This window comes from Schistocerca americana, chromosome 2, assembly GCF_021461395.2.
Source record: "Schistocerca americana isolate TAMUIC-IGC-003095 chromosome 2, iqSchAmer2.1, whole genome shotgun sequence".
In the NCBI taxonomy this organism is placed as follows: Eukaryota; Metazoa; Arthropoda; class Insecta; order Orthoptera; family Acrididae; genus Schistocerca; species Schistocerca americana.
This window is the reverse complement of record NC_060120.1, coordinates 111,182,614-111,205,113: the sequence shown is the minus strand read 5'-3', so window position 1 is coordinate 111,205,113 and position 22,500 is coordinate 111,182,614. Positions and strand designations below refer to the sequence as shown.

Here is a 22,500-nt window from a genome sequence, read left to right as displayed (position 1 = left end):
TTAGTGAAGTTTGGTGGCAGGAGGAACAGGACTTCTGCTCAGGTGAATATAGGATTCTAAATACAAAATCAAATAGGGGTAATGCAGGAATAGGTTTAATAATGAATTTAAAGAAACAGGATTGCGAATAAGCTACTACGAACAGCATAGTGGACGCATTATTACAGCCAAGATAGACACAAAGCCCACGCCTACCACAGTAGTACAAGTTTATATGCCAACTAGCTGACGAAGAAACTGACGAAATGTAAGATGAAATAAAAGAAATTATTCAAATAGTTACGGGTTACAAAAATTTAATAGTGATGGGGGCCTGGAATTCGACAATAGGAGAAGGAAGAGAATGAAAAGTGGGAGGTAAATACGGACTGGGTGTAAGGAATGAAAGAGGAAGCTGCCTGGTAGAGTTTTGCACAGAGCATAACTTAATCATTGCTGACACTTGGTTTAAGAATCATGAAAGAAGGTTGTGTACATGGAAGAGACCTGCACACACCGGAAGGTTTCAGAATGATTATATAATAGTAGGACAGAGTTTTAGGAACCAGGTTTTAAATTGTAAGACATTTCCAGGGCAGATGTGGACTCTGACCACAATTCATTGATTATCAACTGTAGGTTAAAACTGAAGAAACTGCAGAAAGATAGGAATTTAAGGTGATGGGATCTGGATAAACTGAAAGAACAGGAGGCTGTTGAGAGTTTCAGAGGGAGCATTAGGGAACAATTGACAACACAGGAAAGGAATACAGTAGAAGAAGAATGGATAGCTTTGAGAGATGAAATAGTGAAGGCAGTAGAGGATCCAGTAGGTAAAAAGACGATGGCTAGTAGAAACCCTTTGGTAACACGAGGTATTGGATCTAATTGATGTAAGGAGAAAATATAAAAACGCAGTAAATGAAGTTGGCGAAAACGAATACAAAAGTCCCAAAAATGAGATCGGCAGGAAGTGCAAAACAGCTAAGTGGGAATGGCTAGAGAACAAATACAAGGATGTAGAAGCATGAATCACTAGGGATAAGACATCTGTTGCCTACAGAAAAATTAAAGAAACCTTTGGAGAAAAGAGAACCACATGTATGAATATCAAGAGCTCGGAATGGTAAACCAGTCCTAAGCAAAGAAGGGAAAGGCGAAAGCTAGAAGGAGTATGTAGCTCTTCCATCTGGTGGGCAAGATGTAAGAGACAGAAGAAATACCCTTAGACTTCAAGAAATAATATAGTAATTCCAAGCCCAAAGAAAGCAAGTGCTGACAGGTGTGAGATTTACCAAACTATCAGTTTAATAAGTCATGGCTACAAAATACTAAAACGAATTCTTTGGAGACGAATGGAAAAAGTGGTAGAAGCCAACCTTGGAGGAAGATCAGTTTGGATTCCGTAGAAATGGAGGAACACGAGAGGCAATACTGACCCTATGACTTATTTTAGAAGCAAGGTTAAGGAAAGACAAACCTACATTTATAGAATTTGTAGACTTAGAGAAAGCTTTTGACAATGTTCACTGGAATACTCTCATTCAAATTCTGAAAGGGACAGGGATAAAATACAGGGAGTGAAAGGCTATTTACAATTTGTATAGAAAACAGAAGGCAGTTATAACAGTCGAGAGGCACAAAAGGGGAGCAGTGGTTGAGAAGGGAGTGAGACAGGGTTGTAGCCCATCCCCGATGTTATTCAATCTGTACACTGAACAAGCAGTAAAGGAAACGGGGAAAAAAAATTGGAGCAGAATTAAAATCCAGAGTGAAGAAATAAAAACCTTGAAGTTTGCTGATGACATTGTAATTCTGTCAGAAACAGCAAGGACTTGAAAGAACTGTTGAACAGAATGGACAGTTTCTTGAAAGGAAGATATAAGATGAAAATCAACAAAAGCAAAATGAGATAATGGAATGTAGTCAAATTAAGTCAGGTGAAACTGAGGGAATTAGATTAGGAAATGAGATACTTAAAGCAGTAGATGAATTTTGCTAAGGGCAGCAAAACACTGAGGATGGTCAAAGTAGAGAGGATATAAAATGTAGACTGGTGATGGCAAGGAAAGCATTCCTGAAGAAGAGAAATTTGTTAACATTGAGTATAGATTTAAGTGTCAGGAAGACTTTTCTGAAAGTATTTGTATGGAGTGTAGCCACGTATGAATGTGAAACTTGGGTGATAAACAGTTTATAGAAGAAGAGAATAGCAGCTTTTGAAATGTGGTGCTACAGAAGAATGCTGAAGATTAGATGGGTAGATCACGTAACTAGTGAGGAGGTACTGAATAGAATTGGGGAGAAGAGGAACTTGTGGCACAACTTGACTAGAAGAAGGGATCGTGGCATCAAGGGATCATCAATTTAGTACTAGAGGAAGCATGGAGGGTAAAAGTCGTAGAGGGACACCAAGAGATGAATACACTAAGCAGACTCAGAAGGATGTAGGTTGCAGCAGTTAATTGGAGATGTAGAGGCTTGCACAGGATAGAGTAGCATGGAGAGCTGCATCAAACCAGTCTTTGGACTGAAGACAACAACAACAACAACAACAACTATCAATTTATTCAAACAAAGAAAAATATTCTGACCTACATTCTGGAGGAAACCATTATTCCAAGCAGCAATTAGAAAATAAAATCTTCAAAAATTCACTGATACAGCTTCACAAAGTGTATATAGAAGAACATATGTTAACATGGGTGCCTGTTACTTCAAGTATGAGCTGCTTATTTGAGCTGCCTTACTGTTTGCAGTGTGGCAGTGTGGCGCACACACACACACACACACACACACACACACACACACACACACACACAGAGCAGCCAACCATAGAACCTGTTTGCTACTATAACCAGCTGTAAATGATGATTGTGGTTGGTAACCTAACAGTTGTGACCCATTCTGTTGAGTGCTTTTAATCCTCTCCGTGTAGCTTGTTTATTTTGTGCTATAGAATGTCTGAAGCCTGGAGCAGAAGTGTGCAGAGAAACGTGGTTGATAATGGAAAGTTCAGTGATCTGGTCATATTTTGCACGATTAGATATGTGAGACTGTGTGCCCAGCATGGCAACAGTTTGAGAAGGAGGTGAAACGTTACTGCCCCTAATGAAGGTAGCCGAAAGAACTGCAGAAACTCTGAAGATATATACAAACACTGTTGCCAAAGTTTGAAAAGAAAAACACTATGCAGAACATCAGAATATGAAGGGGCTGGTTCATCTCAGCTATGAACACCTGATAAAAAGAGGCAGCCAGAACAAAGAGTAAGAAACAATATTAAGAGTGAATAATGCAACTATAAAAAAAAACTGTGTTACTCTTTGTGAGGCAGAATTAATCAGAGGCACCAAGACTTCTATGTTAACAGTTGTTAGACCCAAAATTATAATGGAGAGTGGCAACATTGTTTCATGGCATTGTCAACTTTTTAGAAACATTATTAACATGATGTTTGAAAACATTGTGTGACTCAATGAAATGTAGATAAATGCCAGTCATTTCATCAAGAATACTGGACAGATGATAGTATATGTGGAAGTTCAGCTGTTCCCAAGGGAAAGGGGCAAGAGTTATTGTCTTGCAGGATGGACCTTCATATGGTTGCGTACCGAACTGTCTCCCTGTTTACAAATCAAGGAAAATAAGCGATTACCATCAGGAGATCAATCATAATAGACTTTTGAAGTGCTTCAAAGGGCAACTATCAAAAAACATAAATCAGCTATATGTCATTATAATCGATAAGGCCCATACCATTCAGTTTTTAAAGATAAAGCTCCAACGATGGCAACGAAAAACAGCCAATGTTGTTGAATGGTTCAAACAGCCAACGTTGTTGAATGGTTCAAATGCCACAATGTGCAGTTCAGGTTGATTTAAGTAGGAAGAGCACCTGTAACTAGTAAAAAATCCACAGTTTCAACAGTATGTTGACGAAGTGGCTGAAGAACATGGTCACAAAGTTCTCAAGTGTCCCCTGTACCACTGCCACATCAATTCCATCAAAATGATATGACTGCAGATCAAACACTATTTGACAACAAATAACAAAAGCTTTACTGTGACAGAGATTCATGAACTGTTTGAAGAAGGAATGGTACAGATAATGCCAGAGAAGTTGAGTAATGTTCTACCCCGCACAGAAACGGTTGACAAAGAAGCATGGAAAAAATAAGTGTGTGTAGGAACTAATACAGAAAATATAATTATATCCTTGGGCAAATACAGTGACTTTTCCAAAGATGCACAACAGTCCAGAGAAAGAAAGTGACTGAACTAAATGGCATCTACCCTTTCCCATACCTTGTGTCTTTTTGTGTTTGTGTTTCATATTTTTGAGTGAACGGTGTCTACTGCATTGCCACAATAAATCTCATCCCGTTAGTAAGGAATATGCCTCTCCATAAGTATGGCGTACTACAGGAATTGATAAGTACTTAAGCAGTTTATATTATTTTAATGTAGTTAGTTATTGTGTTCACGTGAATGATTTAGCTCCATTTCAGTGCCGTTTTGTACTGAATAGGGCAACTAAATGTCAATCATTCAGTTTACTGCGCTTTTGTTGAGATATACAAATAATAGGAACAAGGCATCATTTTATTCATAGGAGTGCATCCACATTAAGCAACAAGGAAGTTACAATTCAGTGAAGTGAGCTGAATACTGCACTTTAAAATGCAACATGAGAAGGTATTCAGTACACAACTGTGCAGCATTATTGTTGTTATTTCCCCAACATTTCTAAATATAAGCATGGCATTTCTTTTTCTTGTATAAGCAAATGACACTGCACAGCCTTATAATTCCCATATAATTACTTACACTGATGACATCTCTCTGCTGTTTCATAGTGACAATGAAGAAGAAATAACATTTTTCAACACGAGACATCAGAGGTGACTAAATATTTTAGTAATCAGAGCCTAAATGTCAGTACCACAAGATCACAGGTACTGGAGTTCAAAGCAGGCAATGCATACCACAGATGTTTAAGAAATATTTGTGGAATTTTATGCATATACAATGAAAACTAAATTCCTCGGTCTGCACTTGGATAGCAGTCTTCAATGGGGAAACCACGTTAACCTTGTATACAGGAAAATCAGAAGTGCAATGGTCTTGCTCAGCCAACACCCTAAATTGTTTGTAGCTTAATGCAGAAAACAGTAAACTATGGGATGTTTGTCCATTTGTAAGTTATGGGATAGAGCTATGGGGACATGCAATTTATATTCACTTTAACCGAATACTGATGCGACAAAAGATTGATGGATGGATGGATGGATGGATGGATGGACGGACGGACTGACTGACGTGACTGACGTGACTGACGTGACTGACGTGACTGACGTGACTGACGTGACTGACGTGACTGACGTGACTGACGTGACTGACGTGACTGACGTGACTGACGTGACTGACGTGACTGACGTGACTGACGTGACTGACGTGACTGACGTGACTGACGTGACTGACGTGACTGACGTGACTGACGTGACTGACGTGACTGACGTGACTGACGTGACTGACGTGACTGACGTGACTGACGTGACTGACGTGACTGACGTGACTGACGTGACTGACGTGACTGACGTGACTGACGTGACTGACGTGACTGACGTGACTGACGTGACTGACGTGACTGACGTGACTGACGTGACTGACGTGACTGACGTGACTGACGTGACTGACGTGACTGACGTGACTGACGTGACTGACGTGACTGACGTGACTGACGTGACTGACGTGACTGACGTGACTGACGTGACTGACGTGACTGACGTGACTGACGTGACTGACGTGACTGACGTGACTGACGTGACTGACGTGACTGACGTGACTGACGTGACTGACGTGACTGACGTGACTGACGTGACTGACGTGACTGATTGCTGGGGTCAAAGGGACCCAATTATGAGATCATTAGTCCCTTGATCCCTTCCAGGAATAGTCCTCAGAGAGGAAGTACACCAAAGACAAATCCTAATGGATTCAGTTGTATCCGTGACTCAAGAAAACCAAGAGGTAGAAGTGAGGGAGGCATAAAAGGGTGAAAATAGGAGTGTTGCCCTGCTCAGAAAGCAGCTGAAGGCACCAGGGCCTGTTACGTGTCTGGAGAGACACACACTGGATCCAACCAGTGCTTCCACATGCTCCATAACCACAAGCAAACTAGCTACATGAACAAGAAATAAAATCTCAGGAAAGAGGACAATGATGATGAGTCTGTCAAACAATTAAAGATGTAAAGGAATAAAAATAATTTAATAGATGGGAAGGTCAGGAGCCAGGCCAGACCACCAAGCAAGGGCAGCCATGGGCCCCTCAGGTCGGAGCAGGTGACAGGGCACCCTTCCAATCTCTCAATCAGCTGATGAGGCTAATGTGTCCTACATCACAGAGAAGAGTAAAAACCTCTTTCACGGGTAAAACATAAAACCAAATTTACTGCTTTTGCATTATCTGCTAGCACCAGAAGTAGCATGTCAGCAAATAAGTTTCAGCATAAGGTGGCCAAAATAGGACAGTCCAGCAGCTTGTGGGCCATTGTGAGATGGGCACCACATTGACAGTCGGGTGGATCCTCAAGTTGGAGGATGTGATCATATGTCAGCCAAGTGTGGCCAATGTAAAGCTGACAGAGGACAGTAGATTCCCTGTGAGAAGCATGAAAGGGAGACTGCCACATGGCCATGGTCTCCTCTATGTTTCACAGTTTATTCATAGAAATCACTGCACACCAATCTGCATTCCAAGCCTCCAACAATTGTTCACATAGAGTCAACAGAATGTCCAGTTCCAGTACCCCTGTCTCCAAAGTCGGCAACCTGGTAGCCAAACTGCCCAACTGGTTAGCACGTTCATTCTCTGGGATCCCAATGTTATCAGGGATCCATACTAAGACAGCCAACTGTTCATCATGTTGGAGTTCATACAGTAGATCCTGGATAGTTACAACCTATGGGTGTCAAGGACAGCACTGGTCAACAGCCTGCAGATTACACTCAAGGAATCACTGCCGATTAAGAACTACTTGACAGCGCAAGAACGAAGGTGGCTGAGGGCTCGAGCAATGGTCACCAGTTCTTCAGAGAATACACTGCATCGATTCAGCAGGAAACATAGCTCAGCATCTTGCAAGAGTGTAGGCAAAACTGATTTATATGTTGACTGTAGAGCGTCAGTGTGACTTTGTCTGAGCCTGTAAATGCTTCAAGGATGAACAGAAACAGGCGGTGAAAAATCATAGGGTCTATTGATTCATTCGATTCAAAGGAGAGGTTGAGGGAGATCCGAGGACAGGGTACCCTCGTGGGGGCACATGCAATTTCTCACTGACAAGAGGCAACATTGGGGAAGGATGGAGTTTAGAGTAGACACACTGTATGTGAACTGCAATCCTGACTCCAGACCTTGGTCTCTTTTGTGGGCGGTAGATCACTCTACTAGGAAAAAGGACATAGTAGTTCAGATGCCCAGGGAAGCAGTGAATGTGTACTGCACAGCTGAGTAGCAATTGTTGGTGCCTGATCTGTAGGGGAGGGACACTAGCCTTGATGAATAGGCTGTTCACAGAGCTGGTCTGAAATGCACTGTCACAAGTCTGACCCCACAATTGAGTATCGGATCCAGCATCCACAAAGGTGAAGGTGCTGCTGACCCACATAATCAAGACATGACAGGATCAGAGCTTTGTATAGCCGCAAAAATGCAGAGCGGTCTGCACCCCATCTGGTGTAACTACGACAATGAAGAGTATTAAGATGTGACCAGCTGATCTGCTTAGGCTGGTGAAGATGGTACAGTCACATCAACTGGGCATCAAAGACCAATTCAAAAAAATGATAAGACTCCACTACATTGTGCATTTGGTCCTCGAGTTAGAGTTCTGGTTGGGGATGGACAGTACAATGGTGGCAGAATTGCATGACAAATGTCTTGGTGGTGGCAAACCAGAAACCATGAGTGAGAGTACAGGACTGTCCCTTTTACATGGCACCCTGCAGTTGGAATTCAGCAACACCAATAGTTGAGGAGCAATAAAAGACACAAAACTCATCAGCATACAGGAAGGCTGATACTGTAGATCCCACAGCTGCAGCTAGGCCATTGACAGCCACTAGAAAAAGGGGCACACTCAATACAGAGCCCTGTGGGACCCCATCCTCTTGTATATGAGATGTAACGTAGAAAACAGCAACTTGAACCTGGAAAGTATGGAGAGAAAAGAAGTTCAGGATAAAAACTGGGCATTGACCCTGAAGACTCCACTCATGGAAGGTAGCTAGGATGTGGTGATACCATTGGGGTTATATGCCCTGTCGAAGTCAAAGAGTTTTTTTGACTGTGACAGGATGTTGACGCCAGGAAACAGCTGGCCAAATAGTGGACTGCAGGCAGGCCAAATTGTCAGCAGTAGAGCTGCCTTGCCCAAAACCTCCTAGAGATGGAGCCAAAAGACCCAGCTGTCCATCTCAAGGGGGTGTTTACCCAGTTTCAATACTGGGACAATCATGATTTCTAATCGCTGAGACGGGAACTCACCCTAACTCCAGATGTGATTGAAAATGGCAAGGATGTGATGTTAGCAATCCACTGATAAGTGGATGAGCATTTGGCTGTAGATGTAGTCTGGTTCTGGCATTGTGTCAGGACAAAGGGCTACGGCACTGAGGAATTCCCCTGTACTGAACGGAACATTATGAGGTTCCAGGTGATGTGTAGTAAATGGTAAAGGAAGTCACTCTAACCACTGTTTGAGGGCATGAAATGCAAGCTGATAATTCTCAGACACAGAGGCTTGAGCATAATGAAAAGTAGAAGACTCGCAATAGTGTCTGGAACAGTGCAAACGTCACCATTCACAGAGAAAACACATACATCTGTGGGGTACTGATGTCCGTAGAGGTGTCTAAACTTCACGCAAACCTGCAAAGGAGGGGCATGTGATCCAATAGTAGCAATGTACCTCACTCAGCTTTCTTCTTTCTGTCAATTTATGAGGTGGTAGATCTGGACATATAGCTGTTTAAAGGTAGCGAGATGCTGCATCAACGGAAGTTGTTTATGGCATTGGAGAGTGCGCCTGCAATCTCTAATGGCCATGGTAATTTCAAGGGTCCAACAAGGTACTGTTTTCCAATGAGGGGATCCCAAAAGAAGAGGGGATCACTGGGTCAGCTGCCAATAGAATGGCTGCAGTTGTGCTCTTGACAACTGCATCGATACCTCCATGTGGCAGGGTGTGAAGGGTGAGGCAATGGTGAAAGCATCCCAGTCAGCTTTGGAAACAACAGAGCCCATCTATGTGGACACTCAGGCAAGTGACACAGAGCATTAAGTTTCCCCTGACCCATGGTTCTGGGTGACTTTTCTGTAATTATTCCCATTTCCTAAACATCACCAACCATTTTCCATCACCACTTTTCCTTCCCCTTCAACCCTTCTGCCAGGAGAAGGAGCCACTGGCTCAGACAGCTTGCACATTTCATTAATTTTTATGCAATTTGTCCTGCCATCACTTGGTGAGTGGATTTTTTGTCTATCCAACTGTATAACATATATTTATGGTACTGTCACAGTACACGGTAGCTGTTTATCACTTCAACAATATTGCATTATAATCAAATTCATATTCCATTAATTATAACTCTTGTACACAGTTTTGACTAATGATACTAGCTCAATGCCTGGGTCTGAGCTATGATGAAGCTGTTATCATAGACTGCTGTCACAGACTGGGTTGTATGGTGCTGCACTCTGACATAAGTAGACTTCGGTGTTAGGAACCTCTTGAGGGCATGCCTTCTCCAACGACTCTCATTCATGGCTTCATCTGACAGCGACTGCCCTTAGCTTGAGTTGCTGTCATGGGGTATACAGGGTGGTCCATTGATAGTGACTGGGCCAGATATCTCACGAAATAAGCATCAAACGAAAAAACTACAAAGAACAAAACTCGTCTAGCTTGAAGGGGGAAACCAGATGGTGCTATGGTTGGCCCGCTAGATGGCACTGCTATAGGTCAAACGGATATCAACTGCATATTTTAAAATAGAAACCCCCATTTTTATTATATTTTGTGTAGTACATAAAGAAATATGAATGTTTTAGTTGGACCACTTTTTTTTGCTTTGTGATAAATGGTGCTGTAGTAGTCACAAATGTATAAGTATGTGGTATCATGCAACATTCCGCCAGTGCGTACTGTATTTGCTTCGTGATACATTACCCGTGTTAAAATGGACCATTTAACAATTGCGGAAAAGGTCGATATCATGTTGATGTATGGCTATTGTGATCAAAATGCCCAACGGGCGTGTGCTATGTATGCTGTTCAGTATCCTGAACGACATCATCCAAGTGTCCGGACTGTTCGCCGGATAGTTACGTTATTTAAGGAAACAGGAAGTGTCCAGCCACATGTGAAACATCAACCAAGACCTGCAACAAATGATGATGCCCAAGTAGGTGTTTTAGCTGCTGTCATGGCTAATCCACACATCAGTAGCCGACAAATTGCATGAGAATTGGGAATCTCAAAAATGTCGGTGTTGAGAATGCTACATCAACATCGATTGCACCCATACAGTTCTGCCACTGGGCACAAGAGAAATTATGAGACAATGACAGATATTTTGCACGCATTCTATTTAGCGATGAAGCATCATTCACCAACAGCGGTAATGTAAACCAGCATAATATGCACCATTGGGCAACGGAAAATCCACAATGGTTGTGAGAAGTGGAACATCAGCGACCTTGCCGGGTTAATGTATGATGCGGCATTATGGGGGGGAAGGATAATTGGCCCCCCATTTTATCGATGACAATCTAAATGGTGCAATGTATGCTGATTTCCTACGTAATGGTCTACCGATGTTACTACAAAATATTTCACTGCATGACAGAATGGCGATGTACTTCCAACAAGATAGATGTCCGGCACATAGCTCATGTGCGGTTGAAGCAGTATTGAATAGCATATTTCATGACAGGTGGATTGGTCGTCAAAGCACCATACCATGGCCCACAAGTTCACCGCATCTGACATCCCCAGATTTCTTTCTGTGGGGAAAGTTGAAGGATATTTGCTTTCGTGATCCACCGACAATGCCTGACAACATGCGTCAGCGCATTGTCAATACATGTGCGAACATGACAGAGGGTGAACTACTCGCTGTTGAGAGGAATGTCGTTACATGTATTGCCAAATGCATTGAGGTTGACGGGCATCATTTTGAGCATTTATTGCATTAATGTAGTATTTACAGGCAATCACCCTGTAACAGCATGCGTTCTCTGAAATGATAAGTTCACAAAGGTACATGTATCACATTGGAACAACCGAAATAAAATGTTCAAATGTACCTATGTTCTATATTTTAATTTTAAAAAACCTACCTGTTACCTACTTTTCGTCTAAAATTGTGAGCCATATGTTTGTGACTATTACAGCACCATCTAACACAAAGCAAAAAAAGTGGTGCAACTAAAACATTCATATTTCTTTACGTACTACACGAATATGTAATAAAAAAATGGGGGTTCCTATTTAAAAAATGCAGTTGACATCCGTTTGACCTATGGCAGCGCCATCTACCGGGCCAACCATAGCGCCATCTGGTTCCCCCCCTTCAAGCTAGACAAGTTTCGTTGTTTGTAGTTTTTTCGTTTGATGCTTATTTCGTGAGATATTTGGTCTGGTCACAATCAATGGACCACCCTGTATACTTTAACCTGGGACTTCACACTTTGGAAGACACCACAGTACATATTTCTCAACTGATATTTTGTAAAATACATGTTGTAATGTGTAATAGCTCTTGTAAATGTGTAAACCTCGGAATGTATAGAATAACACAGAAAATAAATAACAATGTACATTTTATGGGTTCTATCTCTGAAACCATTGATAATGGGGCACATGTCTATATGAAGGTTTGTGCCTCAAAGGTTGGCTCCTGTCATATCCCTGAATACTGACCACTCCACCTGGGACACCCTTTGTATAGACTTATCAGATTATTGTAAGCCATCAGAGTGACACACTCAAATGTTAAGGTGTACATAACCAAAACACAAGGAATAAGCACAATTATCACAGACAAAGAACAAAACTAATTAACAGATGACGATCCATATTTCAGCGGCTCAATCTGGTATTACAAACTGCCAGAAGAACAAACACTGGGGACCCATTTAAAATAATGTTAAAATCTTTTCTTATAAATATCTGTATTCATTAAAGAAATCTAAATTGTATCTATTATGTACTAACCTTTGTAGATTAAATATATTTAACCTTTGTAAGCAAATACGATAAGAGTATCTACTACACCTTTGTAAACAATACAACATTTGCAAAAGTCATTGTGTGATTACTACATGGAAAAATGAATGTAAAGAGACAAATAAATAAATAAAAGTATGGTGGAACCATGTTGCCATCAGGTGAGACTGCTGTTGGTCACTGTCAATCCACAGAAGCTCAGCTTGTCACTGTCACGGAGAAAAAAGTTAGGATAGAACACTCAGACTCGTTGCCGATCTTTATTGTATACAACTGAAATTGTGCAACATATACAAAGAGGTAATGTCAGGACAGGTTCTGCAACATCCTTCATGAACTAATTAAAATACATATGTAATATTGTAGGTCATAAATCAATGGTAGTCCTCCACGGAATTGTCATTTTTTATTTGGTAGCAGTCATTAAATGTCAGACTATAAATACAAATGTTTGGGTTTCAAACCTCATTCAGCCACAGCCTTTTTCCCAGCATTTTTTGCTTCTTTCCCTAAGGAAATGATTTGTTAAACTGAAAAATATTCACCATAGTTCAAAGACTGCATTAAATCATAGCTCCCAGTGTAACATGCTGGGTAAGTCTGTTTAAAGATTTGAGGATGGCAAGAGCATATCACTTGCATAACACATCCATGCCTAGTAAAGCACTGTGATGTTGAAATCAAATTTCAGGTCGAAGACATCTTTGCTATCGCTAGTAACTTATAACAGATTCTATATGGAAGATCATTGGAAAGTCTTGCCTCAACACCTTGTGAAGACACAATTGAGTGTTACACTTATTAATTGGTGAGAGCTCCGTTGTACACATAAGAAAATAAGAGTAAATAAAATAGAAAAAGAAACAACCAAAAAAAGAAAAAACAGTAAGAGGAAAGGTACATTTCTAGCAAATCAGTGTCAATTAAGTTAAGAACCAACAACATCTTAACTTTATACTTACCTTAGCAAAAGACTGACAGTATAGCTGGGGCGTACATCACTTTGATTGAGTAAAATCCTAGAATTTCTAATCTTTTGGGGCTGCTCCTTAAAACATTCAGGAGCAGTAAAATAGCCACCGTGCATATGAAACACGATAGTGTTAATACAAAATGAAGATGGATCTGAGCAGAGCTTGGGTCCCAAGTAAATTAAACCATTGAAGTAAACACCCCAAACAGTCAAAACTACATCCTTCTCTTGTTTCCGGTGTAACCAGAGACGGATGACAATACCTGTAAATTGAAATCATCTGTTAGGTGAAGTACAAACTACAGTGATAAAAAAAAGAGTAGCTTGTATACCTTACATGTTTAATAGTTTGACCAGGATAGCTTCAGGTTCGTGGTTATTTTTGTTTTTTTTTTAAGCAACTGTCACATGCAAATGAACAAAAAGCAGTCATGACCTAACAGTAGAGCATTGATTGGGTGGAGGGGGTGGGGGTTGAGTAACTGATTTTTTGATTAACCAATCATTTGATAATTTATAAAAACATATTGCACCAATGCTCATAGAAAAGTAAAACAAAGAAACAGTGAATTAAATGCAAAACTGTACATATGTATTACACATCTTACAATTAACATAGACAATTGACTAGGAAGTTCAAATGACTATTAAATCAGGCCCACATTTTAAGAAAAGAAGACCAAAATTTGTTTTTGTTTCAGAGCTAAGACTCATTTCTTGCCACCAAATGTTGCAAATGTTTTAAAGACAGCACTCGGAATGCATTATGTTCTTCTTCTGGTTGTAACCAGTTCATAGTCATCTCAAGACAGTGAAAAGCTTTCTCAGTGGATGGTCCTTTTTCAGCATGACTGTTGTCGCTAGGCTATTCTCCACCCCCGCAAGGCTCTCGGTCATTGATGACCAGGGTAAGACTTACATTGTCAAGCAATATGTGACAGCCAGAGTCATCAATGCCACATTCAAGTCAGTCTTTAATTTATACAGGATGAGGCAGCTAATTCATAACACCCCTTGTATCTCCCCAACCGTAATAGATACAAAGATGCCTCTTGGACAGTGAATTGCATGGAAAGGGGCTACTTGAATACATCACATATTATGTTTGTGCTATTTTTTATTACAGAGATATGAGGCTATGTTTGTTTTTTGTATTTTTAAATGGAACCCTATGTTAAATTTTAGCGTAACATAATGGGCTTAAAAAGACGTCTTCAAATATGTGTATATCATAATATTTAGGCAAATAGTTTTTGAGACACAGATACGTCTTAATATCGTGTTCATCCTTTGAAGCAGCGCTGTCCAATGCAACCTTTCCTGTTGTGTAGAGTACATGGTAAACATGACAAGTCTGTCCTTACACAAACACACCCATTTACCCGACAATAGTAATACATACTGCGATATTTTGCGCAAAAATTAACTGATGATGCTGTGCAAATATTATTCAGTTATTTGAAAACGAAAAAAGGCTGTATCATCTTGTAGGTGCTGCAGAGCAAACCAGCAAAATTCCTGGCGCTGTTCGAAATCTACACCGGAGAGTGCTTGATGTAATAAAAGGTGAAATGGGTGAAATCTATGCCGGTGCAATGTGCGCAGAACACTTCTCTGACTTATACCACATTCCAAGGCGATATGTCACGATGAAACAGTAGGGTCGTTATGCGCCGACGCCAGAACACCCTCTTCATATACCTTTCCAGTTGCAGTTTTCTGCCTTGTCCTCTGTATGGCATTCCATGATCCCGATTCAAGTAGTTTCTTGCAAATATGTGCAAGAAGCTGGCGCGTAGTATGCTCACAATCAGGATACAGCTTTCCATATTGCTTTAACAGTATTTCTTCTGCTTTCGCCACACACTAGAAGCATATCTAACTTTTCTTCATTGGTGTACATGTCTGCTCCAAGAATCTGTGACAGAAATGCGATGTCTCAATACCCCAGCAGCACATTTATACCCTTCTCTCCAGCTACCTCGTGTGTCACCTTGTGAGTTATCGAGAAGCAGGAAAACAATGCCTTCCCTGTTAAGTTCCTCAGTGGACAACAGGAAAGGTCGCATTGGACAATGCCACATCGAAAGATGAACATGATATGAGAACATATCTGTGTCTCAAAATCTATTTGCCTAAATATTATGATATACACATATTTGAAACAGCCTTTTTTAGCCCATCATGTTATGCTAAAGTTTAACATAGTGTTCCATTTAAAAAACCAAAGATGGCCTCATACCTCTGTAATAAAAAATAGCACAAACATGAAATGTGATGTACCTGTATTTACTCGAATCTTAGCCGCACTCGAATCTAAGCTGCACCTGAAAAATGAGACTTGAAATCAAGGAAAAAAAATTTCCCGAATCTAAGCCGCACCTGAAATTTGAGACTCAAAACTCAAGGGGAAAGAAAAGTTTTAGGCCGCACCTCCAAATCGAAACAAAGTTGGTCCATTGTAATATGAGACACAATTAGGTCGAATAAATGACAATACAGTTACAGTAGTTTGTTTCGAATCGTAAGCTTGGCAGGTAAGCTTTACCAGGTAGCCATTGCTATGCGTCAGGCGCTCCATCCGTATTTATACAGGTACCCTTCCTTTTTCACGTGCTTTCACGTGCTTGATTGCTTATTTTTCTTTGATCTGGTAAGTGCCGTTCTCTTTGTTATAGGTGTTTACGTCACTCTAAGCTGAAAATGCAGTGCTGTACTGTGTCATGCATTGTTTGTCGCATTCTGATAATGAGTGTTTACGGTCTGTCGCCGCTAGAGGCATGGCTTGCTTTTGTGCACACTACTGCCGCTTACAATTAAAAAAAAAAAGGAGGGAGGGAGAGAGAGAGAGAGAGAGAGAGAGAGAGAGAGAGAGAGAGAGAGAGAGAGAGAGAGAGAGAGAGAGGAGGGGGGGATCGTGTCACTAGCGAAACAATGGCAAGAGACTGCTATTTGTTGTTACTTACACTGCTGCTTTCCTTGATAATGATCAACAAGAACCAAATAATAGACTGCACATGATAGAAGATGTTCTGAACGAGAGTTTAGCGAAAATTTTTCTCCGTTTGAAAATCTTTGCAGACACCTCTTTAGTACATTACATTCTGCACTGAAATTAGAGTCATCATAGATCTGAAAATCTAGTCAATTGCCGTGCTTCACTTCTGACTGTATCACTATTAGGCATAAGAATAATACGAATTTAAACATGACATGATATGTATATTCTTCTGTGTTTGCTGTTGCCTCACTCTAGTTTCGTAGTTTATTAGGCAGCAAAGACGAAAGAATACATGGTAAAATGTTTATATTCATATTATTCTTATGGTGAAGAGAATACTGCATGTGATTCACAATTCATAAAAGTTCCTATTAGCAACCATCTCTTCTCACAGGCAGGAAAGAATTCAGAACGTAGAGTTGGCCATACTGACAAGCATCCCAAACAGTCTTGCCAGTCGGATTTTCGTAGTACATTGAAATGCTGTTACATTCGAAGATGAACAATACGGAATTTGCATTTACTTCGTTGGATAATGTACGAAAATGCAGTGGTCGAAACTCAGAGGGGGGGGGGGGGGGGGGGGGGGGGAGCTCTTTTTCCACCTTTTTTTTAATTTATTTACTGACGCAGAGGTTTTGGCGCCAGTATTTATCTTTGTGCCTGCAAAGCTTGCCTTTGTAGCGCTACATATATTCGACGGCAGAAGTTATTTGTGGCGGCACCTACCAACATTTTTCAGAACTTCCGCTTACTTTACACTCGATTCTACGCCGCAGGCGGTTTTTTGGATCACAAAAACCAGAAAAAAAGTGCGGCTTAGATTCAAGTAAATACGGTATTCAAGTAGCCCCTGTCCCTGCAATTCACTGTCCAAACGGCATCTTTGTATCCAAATGGTTGGGGAGATACAAGGGGTTATGACTTAGCTGCCTCATCCTGTATGTGAACACTGAACTGACATATGAAAACTTGTACCAAGGCTGGAATTCAAACCCACATCTCCTGGGTCACTAGGCAGATGCACAAACCATTACACGACCTTGACACAGTGGCTTTCCACAACTGCATCAACTACCCCAGCACGCCTCCCCCTTCAGTCCACATTCCCGGCCTACCTAGTATTCCCCCTAACTTTAGCAGCATTCCAGAAGCTCTACAATTGAATTGGGGTAGCACCTCAGCATCAAACCAAATGGGGGATTTCAACTGAAACCCAGGCATAGGGGGGCTTGAATGTAATTGATTCAGTTGGTTGGACTACTAACTCATTCTTTTATGTGAAAATAGTCTGTAGGAGCAACCAAATGAAAACATTCGAGATTGTTGCAGCTTCGCATAATGACTCAATTCTTCCTTCTTTCTTTTCAATTGAAAACTGTCAGCAGTTTTTCTGTTGGTTGAACCATCTAGTCACTCTTTCAACTAACACCACACTATAGTGTTTTAACTAAGCTATCCACTCATTCTTGTGCGTGATACCAGCCTACAGTGTTTTCATTAGTTGAATTAAAGCAGTGCTACCTTACACCACCAGAGGGTAGCCTTACCCTCACGGATAAGTGAAGACATACCTCAGAGGGTATATCAAAGTTAAAATAAGCATTATACATGTTCATTTAATTATGTACTGAATGGACTAATTTTTATTTTCATTTATACATTGCTGTGGATTAAGTTGTTCCAGGTGTTATTAATACTTAATTACTTAAGTTGATGTATCACTTAAATTGCTGATTCCAGAAAAAGAACTTTGAAAATCCTGGACATCTGGATCAAATCAGATTAATTTCCCAGACACACACAGTTTGTAGATGGTAAGTTGGACAATGGCCATGATTTACAAGGGTGGTCCCACAAGTACCTGACCCAACAAAGAAAACACAAAAAATTTGAAAAAATGTATTTATTTTTCAACATAATCTCCTTTCAGCTCTATACACTTTTCCCACTTCGATACCTTTCTTATAATGAGAATTAACTCCTCAAAATAGCCATCAACTGCCAACATCACATCTTCATTTGTTGAAAATCGTCAACCACCAACCCATTTTTTCGAGCTGGGGAACAGAAAATAATCAGAGGGGGCTGAATCTGGTGAATAGTGTGCATGAGGTAGCAATTCAAACTTTAATTCATTAATTTTGGCCATTGCAATAATGGACTTGTGAGCTGCCCTGAAGAAACAACACTTTCTTGTCCAAATGCAGCTGTTTTTGCTTGATTTCTTCATTCAAACGTTGCAATAAGTTCGCATAATACTCGCCATTGATAGTTTTTTCTTTTTCAAGATAGTCAGTGAAAATTATCCCACATGCATCCCAAAAAACCCCGCTATGACCTTGACTGCAGATGAAACGGTCTTCGTCTTCTTTGGAGTTGGTTCTCAAATTTGTGTCTATTGTTTTGATAGTTCTTTTGTCTCAGGAGTGAAGTGATGGACTCGTGTTTCACCCATGATTATGAAACAGCACAAAAAAATCAGCTTGGTTGCTGCAACTTCGCTAACCAGTCAATTGAAACATCTTCACGACACTGTTTTTGCTCGAGTGTGAGCAAACGTGACACAAATCTGGCACACAGTTTTCTCATGTCTTTTTGAAATGTCTACTATGTCTTCTAACTCGTGCACTTTCAGTCGACAATCATACAGTACCGCTTTGTGGATTTTCTTCACCATTTCTGGAGTCGTCACCTGAATTGGTCGACACTGCGATGCTCGTCTTGGCAGCTCATACGGCCTCGTTTAAACTCAGCTAACCAACATTTTACTGTTTTCAATGAAGAAGCACACTCTTCCAATGTAGAATCTAGCTCAGCTTTAATATTGGTTGCACTGAGGCATTTCAAAAATTGTATCACATGACGATGACCAATTTTCTCCATTTTCACAAGTTCACTCACAATGTTCACTATTGATAGCTGCCAAACAAATACTACGCAATGTGGCATCTTCAAACTTTAAACATGTGCTTCATGGATCGTATACTTTCGAATCCAGAGATATTTTTCAACAACAACTGCCATCTCTTGGTTAGGCCAGGTACTTATGGGACCACCCCCATACCATGGGGAGTGGGGACATGAGAAAGAGAATGTTTCTTCCTTGCTTGCGTGTCAGTGCTGACAACGCCAGTGGGCATGCACCTCCTATCAATCATCAGACGTAAATTACACATGTGAGTAACAAGGATTCATGAAAGCACATTACAGAGATGTTCATGTTCAAGCAAAGAACTCGTTTACAATAAGGAATATGAAAGTAAATGAAGTAAGTTTTAATGCAGTTCAATGAGTAGAAAGCAAATGACATTTAAAATATTGAGTAGAAAACAAATGACATTTAAAATATTGAGCTGTCTGGCAGGTTGGGTGGCATCACGGTGTGTGTGATCACCAATTGTTGGCAGTTTCCCGTTATCCCAATAAAGAAGTATGAAAATACAGGGCGTTCTAAAATTATCTTTACAACTTTAATCACATATTTTACAAATGGAGAGAGGTAGAAACATATGGTTTGCAGTGTAATGTTCATAGAAACCTAGTTTAGTGTGTTAAGGTAACCGTATTTTCTAGATCCTAATTCAGTACAAATAAAAAATTTTGATATTGCAAATAAAAGTCTTAATTAAATGTAATAAATGCAAACTCCTGTACCACTTTAATTCATTACAAAAAGTACATTAATTTATATTTTATTAGTACCTCCTAAGATGAAGGAATGCCAGAGGGCATACAGTATTTGTCAGTGATGTAAATTTTCACCAGCATACCTGTATTTTTCAACAGCATATGAAAACATCCAACTCAGGTTTCATCATAATTCACTCTAGTCACTAACATTGCTTTCATAGTTTCTACGACAAACCTTGTTTTGTTACTGCTCAATACCTTAATCATTTGGCAAAATACTTTTCAGTAGCAGCATACTAATACTGGTGAAATGAACACCTAATTTGAGATAAATGGTTGCATAACTGTTAAATCTGGGCAAATAGATGTCCCAAACTGGTTTAGAAAAAATTCTGGACAGAGCTAGATAAATTGTGACTGTCACGAAGCAAGGGGGGGTTGGGGGACAGATGATGATGATTTATGGCGGAGGGCACTAAACAACTAGGTCATCAGCACCCTTGCATTAATGTTATACTGAAGAACATTTTCATGATCTATGGAAGGAGATCAATAAACTGGAAAACTATGTTTGATCGCACCACAGGAAACATAAAGCAACCCCAAAAAGGCGAAGTTCAGAAAAGCCCGTAATAAAAGCCCAGTGAGACACAGTGGGATAACTAAATAAAATCATGGAGAAAATACCTAAAAAGATGCTGTCAAAAAAAAAGGGACAAATAACTGTGACTGGATGAAGACTTAGAAATAATATGTGACCCTGCCATGTTAATAGGAGGATCAAACAATATCTACAGAATGAGACATACAAGGGTATTGCAGAAATGAGGAAATGTTTAAACAATTTAACCCACACAAATGTACTCATTGTGAACATCCCACATTGTCATGATTTACTACCCTGATGGTGTGTGAACTGCGAAATTTATGTTGAAAACGAGGTTATTACTGAAATATGCACTAACTTTAAGAATGTTGAAACTGTAGATATAAACAAATTGGAGTGAAGGTTCCATACAGTCCATGGACTTCATTTAAATATGCCAGGAAAGAAATTACTAGCTGAAAAAATATGTACTCACATTTCGAAGAAGAGTGAAGAAAAAAGTATAAGTGACAAACAAACGGAGATTAAGAAGTGCTTTAGACGAGTTACAAGCTGTGCCATCAGCCAAACACAAATTACCAAGGGGTTTAAACTGATTAGGTGAGAAATAAACAATCAAGTCATCAGCCAAACGAAAATTATGAAATGGTTTAAACCGAAGAAGACAGATGTGGATGAAGCAAAATTTATACAAGCTCCAGAAGTTAACTCACCTGCTGATTGTGACCAGCAAACGGAAGCCACACACAAGAAAGATACCAAAAAATTTTTAGGGTAAGTACTGTATTAGAAATTCCATTAGATAAAGAATCAGAAACCAATTCAACTAAAGTTACTAAATTCCCAGATTTCGCTATACTACACCATAATGTTCAGTAACTCACAAATAAAATTTCCATGTTGGGAGCACTACTCCAGTATGCACTAAATGTAGACATAATTCGCATTACTGAACATTGAGTATGAAATGATGAAGTAAAATTAATCTCAATCTCAGGATATAGATTAGCAAGTCATTTTAGCCAAGAGTTTTCCAAACATGGTGGCTCTGCTATCTTTGTGAAACGACAAATAAAGTTCTGTGATGTCAGTAAAAGTTATATTGACTCAATTGAAAAAGACTTTGAACTTTCCATTACTAAACTGCCAGAGCTTAATTTCATAGTTATTAACATATATAGAGCACCAAGTGGAAACCTGCCAGTCTTCATGAATAAACTAGAGGTTCTGCTGAACAGTATCAATACACTAAATATGAAGTTAGTGCTTTGTGGGGATTTCAATATTGATTTTTCAAAAGACAGCAGCACCAGAGATACTTTGATAAATATAACCAACTCATTCAATATGATCCCCACAATACACTGCCCAACAAGATTAACAGAATGCACTAATTCCATTATTGACCAAATATTCATCTCAGAAACAAATTACAGATTCACAAGCAGAGTACTGAGCATGGGTTATAGTGATCATGAGGCGCAGATGCTGTGTATAGAAATGCCAACAAGGAGTAGCAGTTCCGAAAAAGTAGTTGAAAAAAGAAACTTTTCTGAAGATAACATTAGAATTTTTAATCTCTTGCTGGCGAAGAAAAACTTGGAAAGCATCGCCACTCAGAACAATGTTGATAGCATGTACGTGAGTTTTCAGAGCATCTTTCTTCACTATTTTAATGTAGCATTTCCAAAAGTAGTAAAAACAGTAAAACCTAACAATAATAAGCAATGGGAAACTAAAGGCATAAAAATTTCCAGTGAGAGAAACAGATTTCTGCAGTACTGTTGTAAGAAATATAGAGTAACCCAAGAATTCGCAGATTATTCAAAAGCCTACAACAGAATCTATGGTACAGTAGTCAAAGAGGCAAAAATTATGAAGGAATGACAATTTGATAAGAAACTCATCTAACAAAATGAGATCCACGTGGAAGTTATAAAGAAGGAAACTTTTAGTTCAGCGCCAAAGAAAAAGAATGTATCAATAACACTAGAAGGCTCAAAAGC

At 39.9% G+C, this 22,500-nt stretch overlaps 1 protein-coding gene across 1 annotated transcript in view; it reads right to left on the bottom strand.

The window, feature by feature from the left end:
* LOC124593669 (UV radiation resistance-associated gene protein) overlaps positions 1 to 22,500 on the bottom strand; it is a 105,327-nt gene that overhangs the window by 39,558 nt on the left and 43,269 nt on the right. Inside the window, exon 4 of the mRNA XM_047131955.1 lies at positions 13,243 to 13,516. Coding sequence (XP_046987911.1) covers positions 13,243 to 13,516 — 274 coding nt within the window. The remainder of the gene's footprint in view (positions 1 to 13,242; positions 13,517 to 22,500) is intronic.